At 43.7% G+C, this 17,877-nt stretch overlaps 1 protein-coding gene across 14 annotated transcripts in view; it reads left to right on the forward strand.

The window, feature by feature from the left end:
• LOC110508614 (adhesion G protein-coupled receptor L2) overlaps positions 1-17,877 on the forward strand; it is a 105,421-nt gene that overhangs the window by 69,960 nt on the left and 17,584 nt on the right. For 8 of the 14 annotated variants that reach the window (XR_016492847.1, XR_016492845.1, XR_016492844.1 and 5 more), the window contains exons 7-14: positions 1,332-1,435; positions 2,271-2,450; positions 4,013-4,051; positions 11,055-11,238; positions 14,282-14,404; positions 14,568-14,767; positions 15,369-15,542; positions 17,519-17,728. Coding sequence is in view for 9 of the 14 variants with exons in the window: in XM_090225492.1 (XP_090081618.1) it covers positions 1,332-1,435; positions 2,271-2,450; positions 4,013-4,051; positions 11,055-11,238; positions 14,282-14,404; positions 14,568-14,767; positions 15,369-15,542; positions 17,519-17,728 (1,214 nt within the window). In the remaining 5 variants the exon portion in view is untranslated. The remainder of the gene's footprint in view (positions 1-1,331; positions 1,436-2,270; positions 2,451-4,012; positions 4,052-11,054; positions 11,239-14,281; positions 14,405-14,567; positions 14,768-15,368; positions 15,543-17,518; positions 17,729-17,877) is intronic. The other 6 variants (XR_016492848.1, XR_016492846.1, XM_090225493.1 and 3 more) reach the window with 1 other exon arrangement.

Consider the following 17,877-nt stretch of genomic DNA (forward strand, 5'->3'; position numbering starts at 1 on the left):
TGCTAGCTAAGTGAATCTGAAAGGGAAAAAAAGGACTCTCTTTTGCTTCTCCTTCATTTTGGAAGCAATGAATTTGTTCAAAACTGGTAAAGTATTGTCTTTCTCTCTCTTTGAGTCAACGACTCACCACATTTTATGCACTGCAGTGCTAGCTAGCTGTAGGCTATGCTTTCAGTACTAGATTAATTATCTGATTCTTTGATTGGGTGGACAACATGTCTGTTCATGCTGCAAGAGCTCTGATCGGTTCGAGGACGTCTTCCAAAAGTCATAATTGCTGTGTAAGTCTATGGAAGGTGATGAGAACCATGAGTCTCCTAGGTTTTGTATTGAAGTCGATGGCTGTCCTCTGACTACACCATGGTGCTACCCTATGGTGCTACCCTACAGTGCTGTTGAAGCTACTGTAGGCCTTCATTGCAAAATAGCGTGTTTTTATAAATCATTTGGTGATGTGATTATATTTAGTATTGTTTTATCTAAAAAGGATAACTTTGTAAATGTTTTAATTTTTATTTATTTTATCAAATTCAATAAGGAGGATGGTCCTCCTCTTCCTCCTCTGAGGAGCCTCCACTGGTAATGGCAACGTTATTAATTGACAACCAGCAATTAGACCTGTGGTACCTTTTCAACAGGGAACCCATTTTTTACTGATGGAATTTCTGGGGACCCCAAGAATTTCTCGCGACCACACCCTAATCCCAAATATAATTACACAACCTTTTAAAATCTGTAAAATGTATGTAGATTTTTACATCAACAAATAACCTTAAATTCATTTAATTTTCAAAAGAAAGCAATCAATAAATGTACTTAATACATTTTATTTTTAAAAAGAATTTGGGGGGGCCTCACTGCAGTTCATAACCCCAACTTTGGATACCACTGAATTAGACTATAAGAAGACAGACAATGATTCCTACAGTATAAAGATGAACTGTATGAGAATATCTCACTGTTCAGTGTCCGCTTTTAGACAGTACAAAACTGGCAACCTTTTTGGTTCCTACTGGTCAGCCACTTTTTGCATCATTGCTTTTTTGACCGCGGCTGACCTCAGTTGTTTGTTTTTCCTGAGAAACTTATTGAGAGGAGGACAGGAATGGTAGGAGGGTGAAGAGTTGGCCTAACCTCTGTAAATACATTTTTATTGAACCTTTATTTAAACAGGCTGTACTCATTGTGATGCAATTTCTTTTGATAGAGAGAACTGTTCAAGATGGCAGTGGTCAGCAACGTTACAGAAATGTACACAAACAAATGCACACATACATTAAAAACAGACAATAGGGTTGTGTAATGGTTGTCTTTGTTGTGCGTTTCTCCAGGCATTGCCTCCTACCTCTGCACGGTGGCAGGGGGGACCTGGAACCCAAAGGGACCTGACCTCAGCAACTGTACCTCCCACTGGGTCACTCAAGTGGCACAAAAGGTTGGTCAACAATGTCCCCCCATGGCTCTGGTGACAGCGATGGAAGGAACAAAACACATCAGCTTTCCTCTTCTACTTTATCTGAAAGGGCACCGTGTATCTGTCATTTTATCGCACCTGGTTGGTTTCAACACTAAATAAGGGGCTTGCCCATACATATACTGTATTCCACTGAATGCCTTATAGATGTAAACAAAATACACATTTAATGCACATTTGTTTATATTTTTCTTGCACACTGTGGATTGCTTTCTGTGGGCTATAGCTTGCAGCGTTAATATTGATTTGATTTGAAATCAGTATGTGATACATTACCTTGTACCTTACCTGACTCTGTGATGCCTATCATCCAAAGATGTTTCACCAATGACCATGAGCCTTTTCCTGCTCTGCTGTTTTCTTCCTTTATCCACATTAAATCAGTATTATAAACTGGGTGGTTCAACCTCTGAATGCTGATTGGCTGACAGCCGTGGTATATCAGACCGTATACCACGGGTATGACAAAACATCTATTTTCACTGCTCTAATTACTTTGGTAACCAGTTTATAATAGCAATAAGGCACGAAGGTTTGTGGTATATGGCCAATATACCACGGCTAAGGACTGTGTCCAGGCACTGCGCGTTGCGTCGTGCAAAAGAACAGCCCTTAGCCGAGGTATATTGGCCATATACTACACCCCCTCTTGACTTATTGCTTAAGTATCCATTATATCCTTAAGTATCCAGCACATAGTTAACATACCACATACCAGGTACAGTATTTAGGAGGAAACAAGTAATTAAAAGCTTAAACCGGACCTTTAATATTGCAGTTTTTCCTCCAACTCCAGATCCGTAGTGGGGAGAATGCGGCTAACCTAGCCAATGAGCTGGCCCACCACACACAGGGTCCAGTGTTCGCCGGTGACATCAGCTCGTCAGTGCGTCTCATGGAGCAGCTGGTGGACATCCTGGACGCTCAGCTCCAGGAGCTATGCGAAAAGGACTCAGCTGGGCGTAGCTTCAACAAGGTAATATAAAACAATTTATGTCATTTAGCAGACGATTTGAGTTCATAAATCTGAGTATATGTGACCTCAGGTAGGCTAGTTAGTACGAGAGCCGTACATTGTATAAACATACATATATCTCTGGGTGGGTAGTATTTCCTCCTCTCCTGCCCTCGCTTTGCTCCACCTTTTGACTCTACATAGGTTACCCCCACTCATTAGCCCTCCCCACACTTCTCCTTCCAGGTGAGGTTAGGGGGATGAGGGGGAGGAGAGGCCGGCCCAGCCCAGCCCATAGGGGGAGCTGTGGCTGTGGAGAGGGAGGAAGCTCATTCTTCCAGCCCCACCTCTTCTTAGTAATTACTGGGTTCTGAAACACAGCCTTCTCACCTGGCAGCTCTGACTTAGAGCTGATGGATTGCAGCCCCTCGCTAGCCAACACAAATAATAACTCCTGTCCACCATCACCAACTTCTAAAACCAAAGTTGCGCCCCTGGCGACAGTCATATGGAGAAATGAATTCCGGTTTTACAGTACTATTCAGAACCTAAAAGTGAAATGAATTCTGGTTTTACAGTACTATTCAGAACCTAAAAGTGAAATGAATTCCGGTTTTACAGTACTATTCAGAACCTAAAAGTGAAATGAATTCCGGTTTTACAGTACTATTCAGAACCTAAAAGTGAAATGAATTACGGTTTTACAGTACTATTCAGAACCTAAAAGTGAAATGAATTCCGGTTTTACAGTACTATTCAGAACCTAAAAGTGAAATGAATTCCGGTTTTACAGTACTATTCAGAACCTAAAAGTGAAATGAATTCCGGTTTTACAGTACTATTCAGAACCTAAAAGTGAAATTAATTACGGTTTTACAGTACTATTCAGAACCTAAAAGTGAAATTAATTCCGGTTTTACAGTACTATTCAGAACCTAAAAGTGAAATGATTTGGACCAAAAGGCACCAGGGTAGCGTTGTCTTGGTTACTTTTGGGTTAGCTAGTCCTAGACTGAATCTTTCGGTCTATGTTCTGGCTGTACTCTCTTAAAACTGCACAGTACTATACTCCTGCAGCCACGATGTAGCTAGCTGTGGGAATAATGAAGCAGTTTCCTTTGATTGAGACGGAGACCATTCAACAAAAGGCTCGACAATAAAACCCAAAGCCGGCATACTGTTATAACCTCAGTGCCGTGGAATCCAAATGACCATCTCCTGCTTAGTTTATTTTCTCAGTGCTTTATAAAACATCGTTAATGCAAAACGTAGGAATTTTATCTCAGCGATTCCCCATCTATGCTGTGCAGCTCTGTCTTGGCCGGCCACGCCCTTGTCGTTATGTAAGCTAGATACAGCTTCCCGAAACACATTTTAGAATGTGTTGCATAATACACAGTGAGCTTCTTATTTCATCTACCTAACATAAGGTTTATATATGATCATTTCCATCCTGATGGGTAAGTGGTGTATTTTAGGATATCTGTTTTCTAAAGACATAGACTAACCTCCTTTTCCCTCCGAGCTCTTTTGCTTCCTAATAGTATGCCTCTTGTTCTTAATCCTCACTTTGTGTTAAAAAGCTTCAAAAGAGAGAGAGGACTTGCAGGGCATATATGAAGGTACTGTATGTCTGCTGGTTCCACAAAGGTGGACCTATCCACAATATGCTCAGTAGCATGAAACATTGGTGTCTTGTCTGTCTGTCTGTGATTATCTGCTGGCTTGTCTGTATGCAAAACACATCTGCTTCTCCACCTGTCTCCCTGCTTGTGCATCTGCCAGCCTGTCTATTTGCCTGTGTGTCTGCTAGCCTAATGGTATGTCCATCTATCTCTCTACCCCTCAACTCACCTGTCTGTCTGGTCTTTCGATCTGCCTGCCTGTCTGTCTGTCAATATCGCTGCCTGTCTGTCTGTAAGTCAATATCTCTCCTATCTCTTATCTCTCTCTATTCCCCTCCCTCTTTGTGCGTTGTATGAGTAATTGCCTTCCCACGGCCGTAATTGTAGCTCCCTGTCAGCCAGAAGTTTGATCAAAGTGGCAGTGTACTCAGTTTTTCACTTTACCATTTCCAGCCTCTCCTTGTTCCTCCTCTCGCTGACAAAAGTGCCAATTTTTGTGTTTGTTTGATGGATTCATTTTCAGTCCCATTAATGTGTTTGTGTTCATATAGGATTTGTTGGGTCTTTTCATTCCTTTCTCTCTTCATGCCATTTTCCTTTCCTCAGAGTTTATAATCTGAGAGCAGGTCCTGTTGAAAGAAGCGGTTCTGGCGTAAACACAGTGGGCCTGCCTTGCACGAAACGAACCAGCCTCCTCAGACCTCTGTCTCTCTCTTCAGTCTCTATGTTTGACTGGTGGGAGCATTCTTCACCATGAGTTAGGGCTGTTTTTACTGAGGTCTCTTTTACTGTGAGAAATTGGGATACACTGCGTGTCACCGTCAACTTGATTTACGGGTGTCTTCTTTATTCATCAATAGGCAATGTAAGTGAAGTCAGCACCACCACCACCACCCAAGCGTTTCCTGCTCACTGTAGGGCATCTTGGGTAACACCCTTTGTGATTGGTGTGTGGTGGGGCCGCCACCCAGGCGAGAATTATATAAATTAAAGAGGACTCAATCAGAACAGAGTTTTTTTTTTCTTCTTTGTTCTAATGCTGCCGCAAATTAAAGACAGCGATTATTTGTATTTCTTTTTTTGTTCCTCATTCTTCATGCCTACAAGGACGGGGGTACACACCAGGAGGGTAGACCATTGAGTTTTGATTTGTTTGTCTGAGGTGTAACGGCCCTAGCCCTGAAATCACTACTGCTACTCTGACTCCTTCACTCTCTTCCTATCCTATCCAACTCTGACTGGGCTTGTAGGCATACCATAGCTCTAGGTAATAATGGTAGCCATCCGTGTGGTTGGTTTACTTGTTGTGTTGATTGGTTAATCATCAGTCTGGTGTGATAGCGAGGGACTACAGTGTTTATTCGCCCCACTGGTTAATCCAGACAAAAGGGTAATTGTGCCTATGGTCAATTAGTGTGTGTGTGTGGATGATAATCACAGCTTTGCACTAATTGGTACATTGAGTGACTGTTGTTATTGGCTAATTACCACTATAGTGTAGCCTGGGCCTCTGCTGTGGTTAATGTCACCTGTGGTTAAATTGTCACTGGTTTATCGGGTCATGGGGTTGATATGGATTTGTGGGGAAATTATGCTGATGGATATGTTTATCTGTAGGGATAGCGCTGCTGTGTGGGTATGGATATCAGCTATATGGGAGTCATCAATGGGCTAGCGTTAGCGCTGCTGTGTGGGTATGGATATCAGCTATATGGGATTCATCAATGGGCTAGCGTTAGCGCTGCTGTGTGGGTATGGATATCAGCTATATGGGATTCATCAATGGGCTAGCGTAAGCGCTGCTGTGTGGGTATGGATATCAGCTAACTAACTAGCCATTTCACATCGGTTACACCAGCCTAATCTCAGGAGTTGATAGGCTTGAAGTCATAAACAGCGCAATGCGCTGTTGGAAAAACGCACGAAAGTGCTGTTTGAATGAATGCTTACGAGCCTGCTGGTGCCTACCATCGCTCAGTCAGACTGCTCTATCAAATCATAGACTTAATTATAACATAATAACACACAGAAATACTAGCCTTAGGTCATTAATATGGTCGAATCTGGAAACTATAATTTTGAAAACAAAACGTTTATTCTTTCAGTGAGATACGGAACCGTTCCGTATTTTATCTATTGGATGGCATCCCTAAGTCTAAATATTGCTGTTACATTGCACAACCTTCAATGATTTGTCATAATTACGTAAAATTCTGGCAAATTAGTTTGCAATGAGCCAGGCAGCCAAAACTGTTGCATATACCCTGACTCGAGACGTGACAATTTCACCTGGTTAATATTGCCTGCTAACCTTTCTTTTAGCTAAATATTCAGGTTAAAAAAAAACATACTTCTGTGTACTGATTTTAAGAAAGGCATTGATGTTTATGGTTAGGTACACGTTGGAGCAACGACAGTCCTTTTTCGCGAATGCGCACCGCATCGATTATATGCAACGCAGGACACGCTAGATAAACTAGTAATATCATCAACCATGTGTTGATAGTTATAACTAGTGATTATGATTGATTGATTGTTTTTTATAAGATAAGTTTAATGCTAGCTGGCAACTTACCTTGGCTTCTTACTGCATTCGCGTAACAGGCAGGCTCCTCGTAAGGCAGGTGGTTAGAGCGTTGGACTAGTTGTAAGGTTGCAAGATTTAATCCCTGAGCTGACAAGGAAAAAGTCTGTCGTTCTGCCCCTGAACAAGGCAGTTAACCCACCGTTCCTAGGCCATCATTGAAAATAAGAATGTGTTCTTAACTGACTTGCCTCGTTAAATAAAGTTGTAAAAAAAAATAATAATTATCGGCAAAATCGGCGTCCAAAAATACCGATTTCCGATTGTTATGAAAACTTGAAATCGGCCCAAATTAATCGGCCATTTCGATTAATCGGTCGACCTCTAGTTCAGACCCCTTTTTCCACATTCTGCTACGTTACAGCCTTATTCTAAAATCGCAACAAAACATTATCCCTCATCAATATAACCACAATACCCCATAATGGCAAGCAAAAAATTGTTTTTTTATTTTAGCAAATGTAAAAAAATATATATAAAAAAACGGATCACTTTTACATAAGTATTCAGCCCATTTACTCAGTACTTTGTTGAAGCACCGTTGGCAGCGATTACAACCTTGAGTCTTCTTGGGTATGATGCTACAAGCTTGGCACACCTGTATTTGAGGACTCTTCCATTCTTCTCTGCAGAACCTCTCAAACTCTGTCAGGTTGGATCTAGAGCATTGCTGCACAGCTATTTTCAGGTCTCTCCAGAGATGTTCGATCGGGTTCAAGTCCAGGCTCTGGCTGGGCCACTCAAGGACATTAAGAGACTTGTCCTGAAGCCACTCGTGCGTTGTTTTGGCTGTGTGCTTATGGTCGTTGTCCTGTTGGAAGGTGAACCTTCGCCCCAGTCTGAGGTCCTGAGCGCTTTGGAGCAGGTTTTTATTAAGGATCTCTCTGTACTGTGCTCTGTTCATCTTTCCCTTGGTCCCGACTAGTCTTCCATTCCCTACCGCTGAAAAACATCCCCACAGCATGATGCTGCCACCACCATGCTTCACCATAGGGATGGTGCCAGGTTTCCTCTAGACGTCACGCTTGACGTTCAGGTGAAAGAGTTCAATCTTGGTTTCATCAGACTAGAGAATCTTGTTTCTCATGGTCTGAGAGTCCTTTGATGCATTTTGGCAAACTTCAAGCGGGCTGTCACGTTCCTTCTGGACACTCTACCATCAAGGCCTGATTGGTGGAGTGCTGCAGAGATAGTTGTCCTTCTGGAAGGTTCTCCCGTCTCCACAGAGAAAGTCTAGAACTCAGAGTGACCATCGGGTTATTGGTCAACTCCCTGACCCAGGACCTTCTCCCCCGATTGTTCAGTTTGGCCGGGCGGCCAGCTCTAGGAAGAGTTTTAGTGGTTGCAAACTTCTTCAATTTAAGAATGATGGAGGCCACTTTGTTCTTGGGGACCTTCAATGCTGCATAAATGTTTTGATACCCTTCCCCAGATATGTGCCTTGACATAATCCTGTCTTGGAGCTCTACAGACAATTCCTTCAACCTCATCGCTTGGTTTTTGCTCTGACATGCACTGTCAACTGTGGGACCTTATATAGACAGGTCAAATTATGTCCAATTAATTGAATTTACTGCAGGTGGACTCCAATCAAGTTGTAGAAATATCTCAAGAATGATCAATCAAAAGAGGATGCACCTGAGCTAAACACCTATTCATTCAAGAGTTTTTCTTTTTTTTATACTATTTTCTACATTGTAGAATAATAGTGAAGACATCAAAACTACGAAATAATGCAAATGGAACCAAAAAAAGAGTTAAACAATTCAAAATATATTTTAGATTCTTCAAAGTAGCCACCCTTTGTCTTGATGACAGTTTTGCACAGTCTTAGCATTCTCTCAACCAGCTTTACCTGGAATGATTTTCCGACAGTCTTGAAGGAGTTCGCACATATGCTGTGCACTTGTTGGCTGCTTCTCCTTCACTCTGCGATCCAACTCATCCCAAACGATCTCAATTGAGTTGAGGTCAGATGATTGTAGAGGCCAGGTCATCTGATGCAGCATTCCATCACTCTCCTTCTTGGTCAAATAGCCCTTACTCAGCCTGGAGGTGTGCTGGGCCATTGTCCTGTTGAAAAACAAATGATAGTCCCACTTAGCGCAAACCAAAAGGAGGGATGGCGTATCACTGCAGAATGCTGTGGTAGCCATGCTGGTTAAGTGTGCCTTGAATTCAAAATAAATCACTGACAGTGTCACCAGCAAAGCACCCCTACACCATCACACCTCCTCCTCCATGCTTCACGGTAGGAACTACTTATGCGGAGATCATCTGCTCACCTACTCTGCGTCTCACAAAGACACGGCGGTTGGAACCAAAAATCTCACATTTGGACTCATCAGACCAAAAGACAGATTTCCACTGGTCTAATGTCCATTGCTTGTGTTTCTTGGACCAAGCAAGTCTCTTCTTATTATTGTTGTCCTTTAGTAGTGGTTTCTTTGCAGCAATTTGACCATGAAGGCCTGATTTGCGCAGTCTCCTCTGAACATTTGATGTTGAGATGTGTCTGTCACTTGAACTCTGTGAAGCATTTATTTGGGCTGCAATCTGAGGTTCAGTTAACTCTAATGAACGTATCCTCTGCAGCAGAAGTAACTCTGGTTCTTCCTTTCCTGTGGCGGTCCTCATGAGAGCCAGGTTCATCATAGCGCTTGATGGTTTTTGCGCCTGCACTTGAAGAAACTTTAAAAGTTCTTGAAATGTTCTGTATTGACTAACCTTCATATCTTAAAGTAATGATGGACTGTCGTTTCTCTTTTCTTATTTGAGCTGTTCTTGCCAAATAGTGTTATCTTCTCTATACCACCCCTACCTTGTCACAACAATTTTTGTTTTAATTTAACTAGGCAAGTCCGTTCAGAACAAATTATTATTTACAATGACAGCCTACCCCGGCAATGCTGGGCCAATTGCTCGCCACCCTATAGGACTCCCATTCACGGCTGGATGTGATACAGCCTGGATTCAAACCTGGGACTGTAGTGACTCTAGTGCCTCTTGCACTGAAATGCAGTGCCTTAGACCGCTGCGCCACTCAGGAGCCCTATATAACACAACTGATGGTCATTAAGAAGGAAAGATATTCCACAAATTCACTTTTAAGAAGGCACACCTGTTAAGTGAAATGCATTCCAGGTGACTACCTCATGAGAGAATGCCAAGAATGTGCAAAGCTGTCATCAAAGCAAAGGGTGGCTTCAAATATATCTCAAAAATAACATATATTTGTTTAACACTTTTTTGCTTACTACATGATTCCCTATTTCATCATTATTTCTTAGTTTTTATGTCTTCACTATTATTCTACAATGTGGAAAATAGTAAAAATAAAGAAAACCCCTGGAATGAGTAGGTGTGTCCAAACTTTTGACTTGTACTGTATGTAAATAAGGTATCTGTTTTTTATTTTGAATAAATGTAGCAAATTTGTCTAAAAACCTGTTTTTGCTTTGTCATTATGAGGTATTGAGTGTTGATTGATAACAAACAAAAAATATTTAATCCATTTTAGAATAAAGCTGTGACGTAAGAAAATGTGGAAAAAGGGAAGGGGTCTGTATACTTTCCGAATGCACTGTAGATAAGCTACATGGGAGTCATCAATGGGGCTAGCGTTAGCGCTGCTGTGTGGATATGGATATAGATAGATATGTTAAGGTACATGGAAGTTGTGAACTCTCCTGCACAGGGTCACAGTGACCTCCATTTTGATCAACATGTGATACTTTTTCTCGTGAGGGTTTGGAATGTTTTGCTTACTTACTGCTTATCAGCCAAGCAGGAAATGAAAGGATTGCCATTGAAAACAAGCAGAATTATGCCCTTCTTTACTTTGACTGCTACCCATGAAACAAATGGATTCATTTTCTTGATAACATTTTCCCCTCTAGGAAGGAAAAGCTGCACATTTCAAGGCCATAATGACCAGATCCTGTTATGGAATATATTTATTGTTAGCGAAGAGGAAGATAATTGCTCTTTGGGAAAAATCAGATGCTAAAGAACAGGAACCGAGCGAGTACTATTGTGGAAGAACTGCTCCATTCATTTGAAAAACATTTGGTTTGTGTTTGAACTTCCCCTCTGGCACAGTTTTGTTATTCAAAAGAAAATAAATGGGTCTAAACCAGGGAAGTGGGGAGACAACATCCTGTAGTTTTCATTCTGTGACCACCATGCCATCTTTAAGTGATGTTTTAATTTGAATGAATCTTCATATCATCTTGATTTTTTATGGGTTGTCGCTTGTCCTTACTTGCCGTCAGCATCATATGCTTTTCTTGCCCCCGTTTCTGCCTGTATGCTGCAGGTTTTAGTAGAAGTTATGAGGGATCACATGTTTCTTTTTTTTCTTTTCTTTTTTTAAGTGACAAAGGTCTGACATTTGACTTGTTTCCACGGATACAGGCCATTGTGGATACGGTTGACAACCTCCTGAGGCCGGAAGCCCTGAAGTCCTGGGAAGACATGAATTCCACGGAGCAAACGCACGCCGCCACCATGTTACTGGATACCCTGGAGGAAGGAGCCTTCATCCTTGCCGACAACCTGATTGAGCCCGCTGTAGTCAAAGTGCCTGCAGACAACATAAGTATGTTTGTTTTTTCTACCCCCCCCTGCCCATCACTCATAAAAAGGAAAAACTAGACAGACACGTCTGCCAGTTACAATCCACAGTTTTAATGATTATTTTCCTTTGTATTATCTCCCCCTGTCTTGGAAGAAAATTACTTTGACCTCAGTACTAAAATTGCCTTTTTTTTCTACAGTTTGTTATGTTCAAGGAAGTGGAAGTTAACATTCACAACCATTCTGTAGAAACATACTTCTGCTAGGCCCCAGGGCTTCTTTTCCATGGGCTTATTCATTCTAGACAAGAACCTGGACAGCTATTCCTCCAGGAGAGAGGCAAAGTGGTTTTTAGAAAGACCAAATTTAGTTGAAGTCACAGTAGGAGGTTTGATGTCTCGCTCAGCGCCAGGCAAGCTAATATGTTCTCACAGGCAGTTTATTAGCAATGTGATCTCATTCATTTAAGTCAGCTTTGTGCAGTGAACTGTCATTTTCCCTACACAAGCCTCTTTGTTGCTATGGTTATGAGTTCCCCGCTGCCTTTTTCTTGCATAGTTAAGTAGGGGCATTGAATTTGTTCTGCAAGATGAACTGTCTGGTCCTCTCATGGAAAATCAATTGAATCATTTGATACACTACATGACCAAAAGTATGTGGACACCTGCACGTCGAGCATCTCATTCCAAAATCATGAGCAGTCGGCGTTCCAATTCATCCCAAAGGTGTTCGATGGGGTTGAGGTCAGGGCTCTGTGCAAGCCAGTCAAGTTTTTCCACACTGATCTCGGCAAACCATTTCTGTATGGACCTCGCATTGTGCACGGGGGCATTGTTATGCTGAAAGAGGAAAGGGCCTTCCCCAAACTGTTGCCACAAAGTTGGAAGTACAGAATTGTCTAGAATGTCATTGTGTGTTGTAAAATTAAGATTTCCCTTCACTGGAACTAAAGGGCCTAGCCCGAACCATGAAAACAACCCCAGACCATTTTTTCTCATCCACTAAACTTTAAAGTTTGCGCTATGCATTGGGGCAAGTAGTGTTCTCCTGTAATCCGCCAAACACAGATTTGTCCGTCGGACTGCCAGATGGTGAAGCGTGATTAATCACTCTAGAGAACGCATTTCCACTGCTCCAGTCCAAAGGCGACGAGCTTTACACCACTCCGATGCTTGGCATCGCGCATGGTGATGTTAGGCTTGTGTGCGGCTGCTCGGCCACCGAAACCCATTTTATGAAGCTCCCGACTAACAGTTATAGTGCTGACGTCGCTTCCAGAGGACGTTTGGAACTTGGTAGTGAGTGTCGCAGACCATTTTTACGTGCTACACACTTCAGCACTCGGCGGTCCCGCTCTGTGAGCTTGTGTGGCCTACCATTTCGCGGCTGAGCCGTTGTTGCACATAGGCGTTTCCACTTCACAATAACAGCACTTACAGTGGACCGTGGCAGCTCTAGCAGGGCAGAAATTTGACAAACGGACTTGTTGGAAAGGTGGCATCCTATGACGGTGCCACGTTGCAAGTCACTGAGCTCTTCAGTAAGGCCTTTCTACTGCCAATGTTTGTCTATGGAGATAGCATGGCTGTGTGCTCGATTTTATACACCTGTCAGCAACGGGTGTGGCTGAAATGGCCGACTCCACTAATTTGAAGGGGGTGTCCACATACTTTTGTATATATAGTGCATTCTATACGGTAGCTATGTCCTCTAACCCTGCCTCAACCCTTTGTCGGTAAATGGTAATTACAAGCGGATAACAAAAACCAGATGTACTGCAGCCAGCTAATGCAAAATGTAATCATTTGCCTATACACGCCATGTATAGTTAATCGTTGCGAACAGGCTCTGTTTATGTGCTTTTAGCACACAGGGCCTCAACAACAGATTTTAAAAAATATACATATATATTTCTACTAGTAGTAATATAACTAGTAGAACTATCCCAATCTCTGACAATGCTACGTGAGGACTGAGGCCCCGGGACAGTCTTCTCTGCAGCTCGCCTGATGAGCAGCAGGAGATAAGCCCAAAAGGATCCCTACTCCTAATTAACATAGTTTCCTGATTCAGGCTGAAACACAAATGGCACCTTGAGGCGAACGTCAAGGGCAGGAGGAGAGAAAAGGGAGGGGTAAGTGGTGGGGGTGGGGCGGGGGGGGGCGTTTAGGATAGAGGGAAAGAGAGAAAGAAGGAAGGAAGCGAAGGAAAGGAGAATAAATGTCAGAGGGAGAACAATTCCTCATCTCTGAGTGTCAAAAGCGATCTGTGGTGAGGAAGTTGAGGCTGGTTCTGACAGGAGGGAGTGTGCTGATACGTGCGTCCTCCTGACCCCTCCGTAATTCCAAACATCAAAGAGAGAGAGAGAGAGAGAGAGCCATCCGGCAGCTGGCACAGCACAGCAGAGAGGAGAGCAAGAGAGAGAGGGAGGGATAGAGGGAGCGAGAGAGAGGGCAGGGGGTTTGCTGCAGGAATCTAGCAGGCTTTCCAGAGATTTGCTCGCTGGCGAGGCCAGAGTTATCTGAACCCACAGGGGGAAGAAAAAGCCCAATGATATTTTTTATCTTATGAATATTTGACATTCATGCTTCAGCAGGTTGGGTGGTGCTGTGCTCTCTCTCTCTCCATCTCTCTCCATAAGGAGCTCTGTAGGCCAGGGTTGCGGGGAACAGCTCAGATCCTTTTTTTTTTACAGTAAATAGTGCCGGATGGGATATTGACAATGAGTTTGGATTCTCTAGCTGGAACACTTGATCTGGTTCCTCCCTTCTTTCACACTTCCCAACCTTTATATCAACGCTCTATTAAACTCTGCGTGTTGCTATTGAAACGTGACCTGTCAGTAATGTATACTACTACCGTTCTCTTCCTCCCCTCTCCTCCTCTTCCCGCTCTCTCCGTCTCCTCCTGCTCCTCTCCCGCTACCTCCCCCTCTCCTCCTCTTCCCCCTCTCTCCGTCTCCTCCTGCTCCTCTCCCGCTACCTCCCCCTCTCCTCCTCTTCCCCCTCTCTCCGTCTCCTCCTGCTCCTCTCCCGCTACCTCCCCCTTTTCTCGTCCTCTTTTAGTGCTGGATGTGTATGTGCTCAGTACTGATGGCCAGATGCAGGACTTCAGGTTCCCCCAGACCAGCAAGGGTGGAGCCTCCATTCAGCTGTCTGCAAACACAGTCAAAGTCAACAGTAAAAACGGTAACAAAGGGGGGGGGGGGGGGTGTATGAATAAAAATGAATGAATGTGATCACGCTGAAGGAGCATTGCCCTGGCCCAGCGGCCAAAGTATAGAAATTAGAAGCAATTTTATACATTCACAATGCCACCATAAATCTTATTCTACCGTGTTTTTTTCCCCAGGTGTGGCCAAGCTGGTTTTTGTCCTCTATAAGCACCTGGGCCGGTTCCTCAGTACAGAGAACGCCACTCTCCGAGGAGGAGGAGGACGTAACCTTTCAGACCTGACCGTCAACTCACACATCCTGGCCGCCTCCATCACCAAGGAGTCCAGCCGCGTGTTTGTGTCCGACCCCGTCATCTTCACCCTGGAGCACCTCGACGTGAGTCCCCCTTCCCCTTGGAAAAACCCGGGGGCTCTAGAGTCAGGCCGTGGTGTGGTTCAGTGCAGGGGGAAATAGTGGGAAAGAGGAATGGCTGTGTGGTCTTTAGTAGCTGTGGAGGATAAATGCCAATTTCATAGGATACAGCTAGCACGGCTGTAAAATATAAGTAGGTGTCAGATCGGGAACTCCCACGGTATGTACGCTTCTGTTAGTTTACATGGAAAAGCTATCGTGTTTGTCATGCTATGATATGTCAATATGCTGGAATGGTTTATAATTGCACTTGACACGACAGACAAGGTGGGATCCATCCATAGGCCTAAGCAGGCTAACTTGAGTGCTATCTTGTGTATTCCAGTACTTAGCTTTTTGCTACCATAGTTATTTGCCATGGCAGGCTCGTCTGCCTGCTGTTATTGACCCCTGATGGAAAATGACATAGGCACATAGTACGCATATGTACTCTAAAGTCATCTGTTAATTGTTTCCTTGTTTTGTTTTGTTTTGCTTATTGAGAACTAGTACAACCCAAACTTTTAGCTAGTGGTTTAAAATCAATGTCTATGTTTTTGTTATTTTGTTATTTTTCTTTCTGTAGAAGGAGCACTACTACAACCCCAACTGCTCATTCTGGAACTACTCTGAGAGGAGTATGATGGGCTACTGGTCCACTCAGGGCTGTAAGCTCCTGGACACCAACAAGAGCCACACCACCTGTTCCTGTAGTCACCTGACCAACTTCGCCATCCTCATGGCCCATCGAGGAAATGTGGTGAGTGGCCTTCTGTGGGTTTTCTCATGCTGTGTGGTTGGACTCTACTGTATGTATGTATGTATGTATGTATGTATGTATGTATGTATGTATGTATGTATGTATGTATGTATGTATGTATGTATGTATGTATGTATGTATGTATGTATGTATGTGTGTATGTATGTGTGTGTGTGTGTGTGTGTCTGTCTCATCTAGGGAACATGGTGAGTGGGTGGTTCTGATTTAAACTGAATCCCAAATCAACCCCTAGCTAGCCCCTAACCCCCAAGACACTTGTGTAGATTGGAGATGTGTAAGAAATATGGTGGAATTTCCCCAATACTCTGTGGAATTGTAACCATATTGCGGACACCTATCCAATCCTCTCAGATCTCCATAAGGAGCTAGGGGTTGATTTGGGATTCAAGGACACTCGTAGTGGCTCTGCCCCACCTATCCAATCCTCTCAGATCTCCATAAGGAGCTAGGGGTTATTTTTGGGATTCAAGGACACTCGTAGTGGCTCTGCCCCACCTATCCAATCCTTTCAGATCTCCATAAGGAGCTAGGGGTTGATTTGGGATTCAAGGACACTCGTAGTGGCTCTGCCCCAATTCCTCCCCCACTGTATGTATTTTATGTACGTAAATATGGCTAGAGTAAGATAGTCAACTCAGAGGCTGATTAGATTTGAGGTGGGGGGGGGGGGGGGGGGGGGGGGGTGAGGAGAGGAATGCTGTTAATGTATGTGGAGAGAAACAGAAGGAGGCTGTCACTTACTTTTCCGGGAGTAAAATGCAAGAGATGGCAGACACAAGATAGTGAAAGTTAGCTCTGCCATTATTGGAAATAAAGGACATTTTACCTATGTTCCGTGACTAATAGCACTCACGCACATCCTACACGGGGAAACGTACACGGTGGCCCGGTGTCGTGCTTCTTTATTTTCCATTTCCACTCGACGACGTGAAGTGGGTGAGATCCATTCGCAAGCAAAATGCAATTACAATCCAATTACATGATAAATATCATGTGCTGTGAGCATCCTACCCAGTAATAAACGTGGAACATAAGTTTGTGGTGTATATAATAACATGTCCCGACTCATGAACTCTTCCCGCGTCTTCCCCTCGCAAACCCCGAACCTTAAAACCCTTCACCACAAGGAAAAACCAGAGCCTGTGGTTTAAGCCATCCCTCAGTCACACCAACCCAACTACTCACCTCAACTACAACTCCTCCTGGCCTGCCCTTAATAAAAATTAGTCATGTCACGGAACGGATTACCTCATGTTCAGACCACGATCCCTGAGTGATATTCTGTATGGTTGAAGGCTTCTGTCTTATAGCCTACATGTCCACATTGTAATGTGTTCATTTTCCTGGGTTGTGACACACACTGCAATCAACTCTTCACCCAGCGACGATACAGAGCTCTGTGACAGCTTACTAATGACTTTTTTTTTTACATTGGCCCGGCACATGTACACGGATCTAAAGACATGTCATCTGTTTCCTACAGTAGATGTTGAGTGAAATCCCTCAGTGAGTCAGGGCGTCGTGTTATGTCAAGGTTCATTGATGGGGACATGAAGTCTGTCATGTTTTAGGTCTCCCGGCAGGTGATTTAAGTGTAAACCCTCTCTGCTGGGCTGCTGTGTGTTTCTCATTGGTTAACTAGAGGTTGAGTTAAATCTCTGTACTGTGTCATATTAGCTCCAAGTTTACTTCAGATTATATACTGATACATATTGATACATGTTGGGAACGGCATTTGTACAAAGTGGCCTGAGTCAGGAAGTTGGCGGCTGTTCTGTGCTAGATACTGTTGTCTCTGTCTTCCTACTCATTGTATTCCCTGACCATCTGAATACAATAAAAAGGTGATCACAACAAAAAAAAAGCTTTTGGGGTCTAACCATGTCATGTTAGGTCCTCGATTCGCCAGGTTCTTGGTTCTAACCCCCTCTGTGTGTCTCTGTCCTGTCCACCAGGTGGAGGGGAGCGTCCACGAGCTGCTGCTGACGGTGATAACGCGGATGGGCATCGCTGTGTCTCTGGTGTGTCTGGCCATCAGCCTGTTCACCTTCTGCTTCTTCAGGGGCCTGCAGAGTGACCGCAACACCATCCACAAGAACCTCTGCCTCAACCTCTTCGTCGCCGAGCTTGTCTTCCTCGTGGGCATCAACATGACTGAACCCAAGGTAAGGAGCATGGGCACCCCGTCAAGTATCCGAGTGGGCTTAGATGCACCATTGTTTTGTTCCCAGGGGAATATGCTCCAGTTATCTATTCTTACTCTTCCATTGAATCAATGCAGTTTCAGTGCCACTGTCCTTTTACCTCTGTGTGT

This window comes from Oncorhynchus mykiss, chromosome 28 (assembly GCF_057628025.1).
Source record: "Oncorhynchus mykiss isolate SJ-2025 chromosome 28, ASM5762802v1, whole genome shotgun sequence".
Lineage (NCBI taxonomy): Eukaryota > Metazoa > Chordata > Actinopteri > Salmoniformes > Salmonidae > Oncorhynchus > Oncorhynchus mykiss.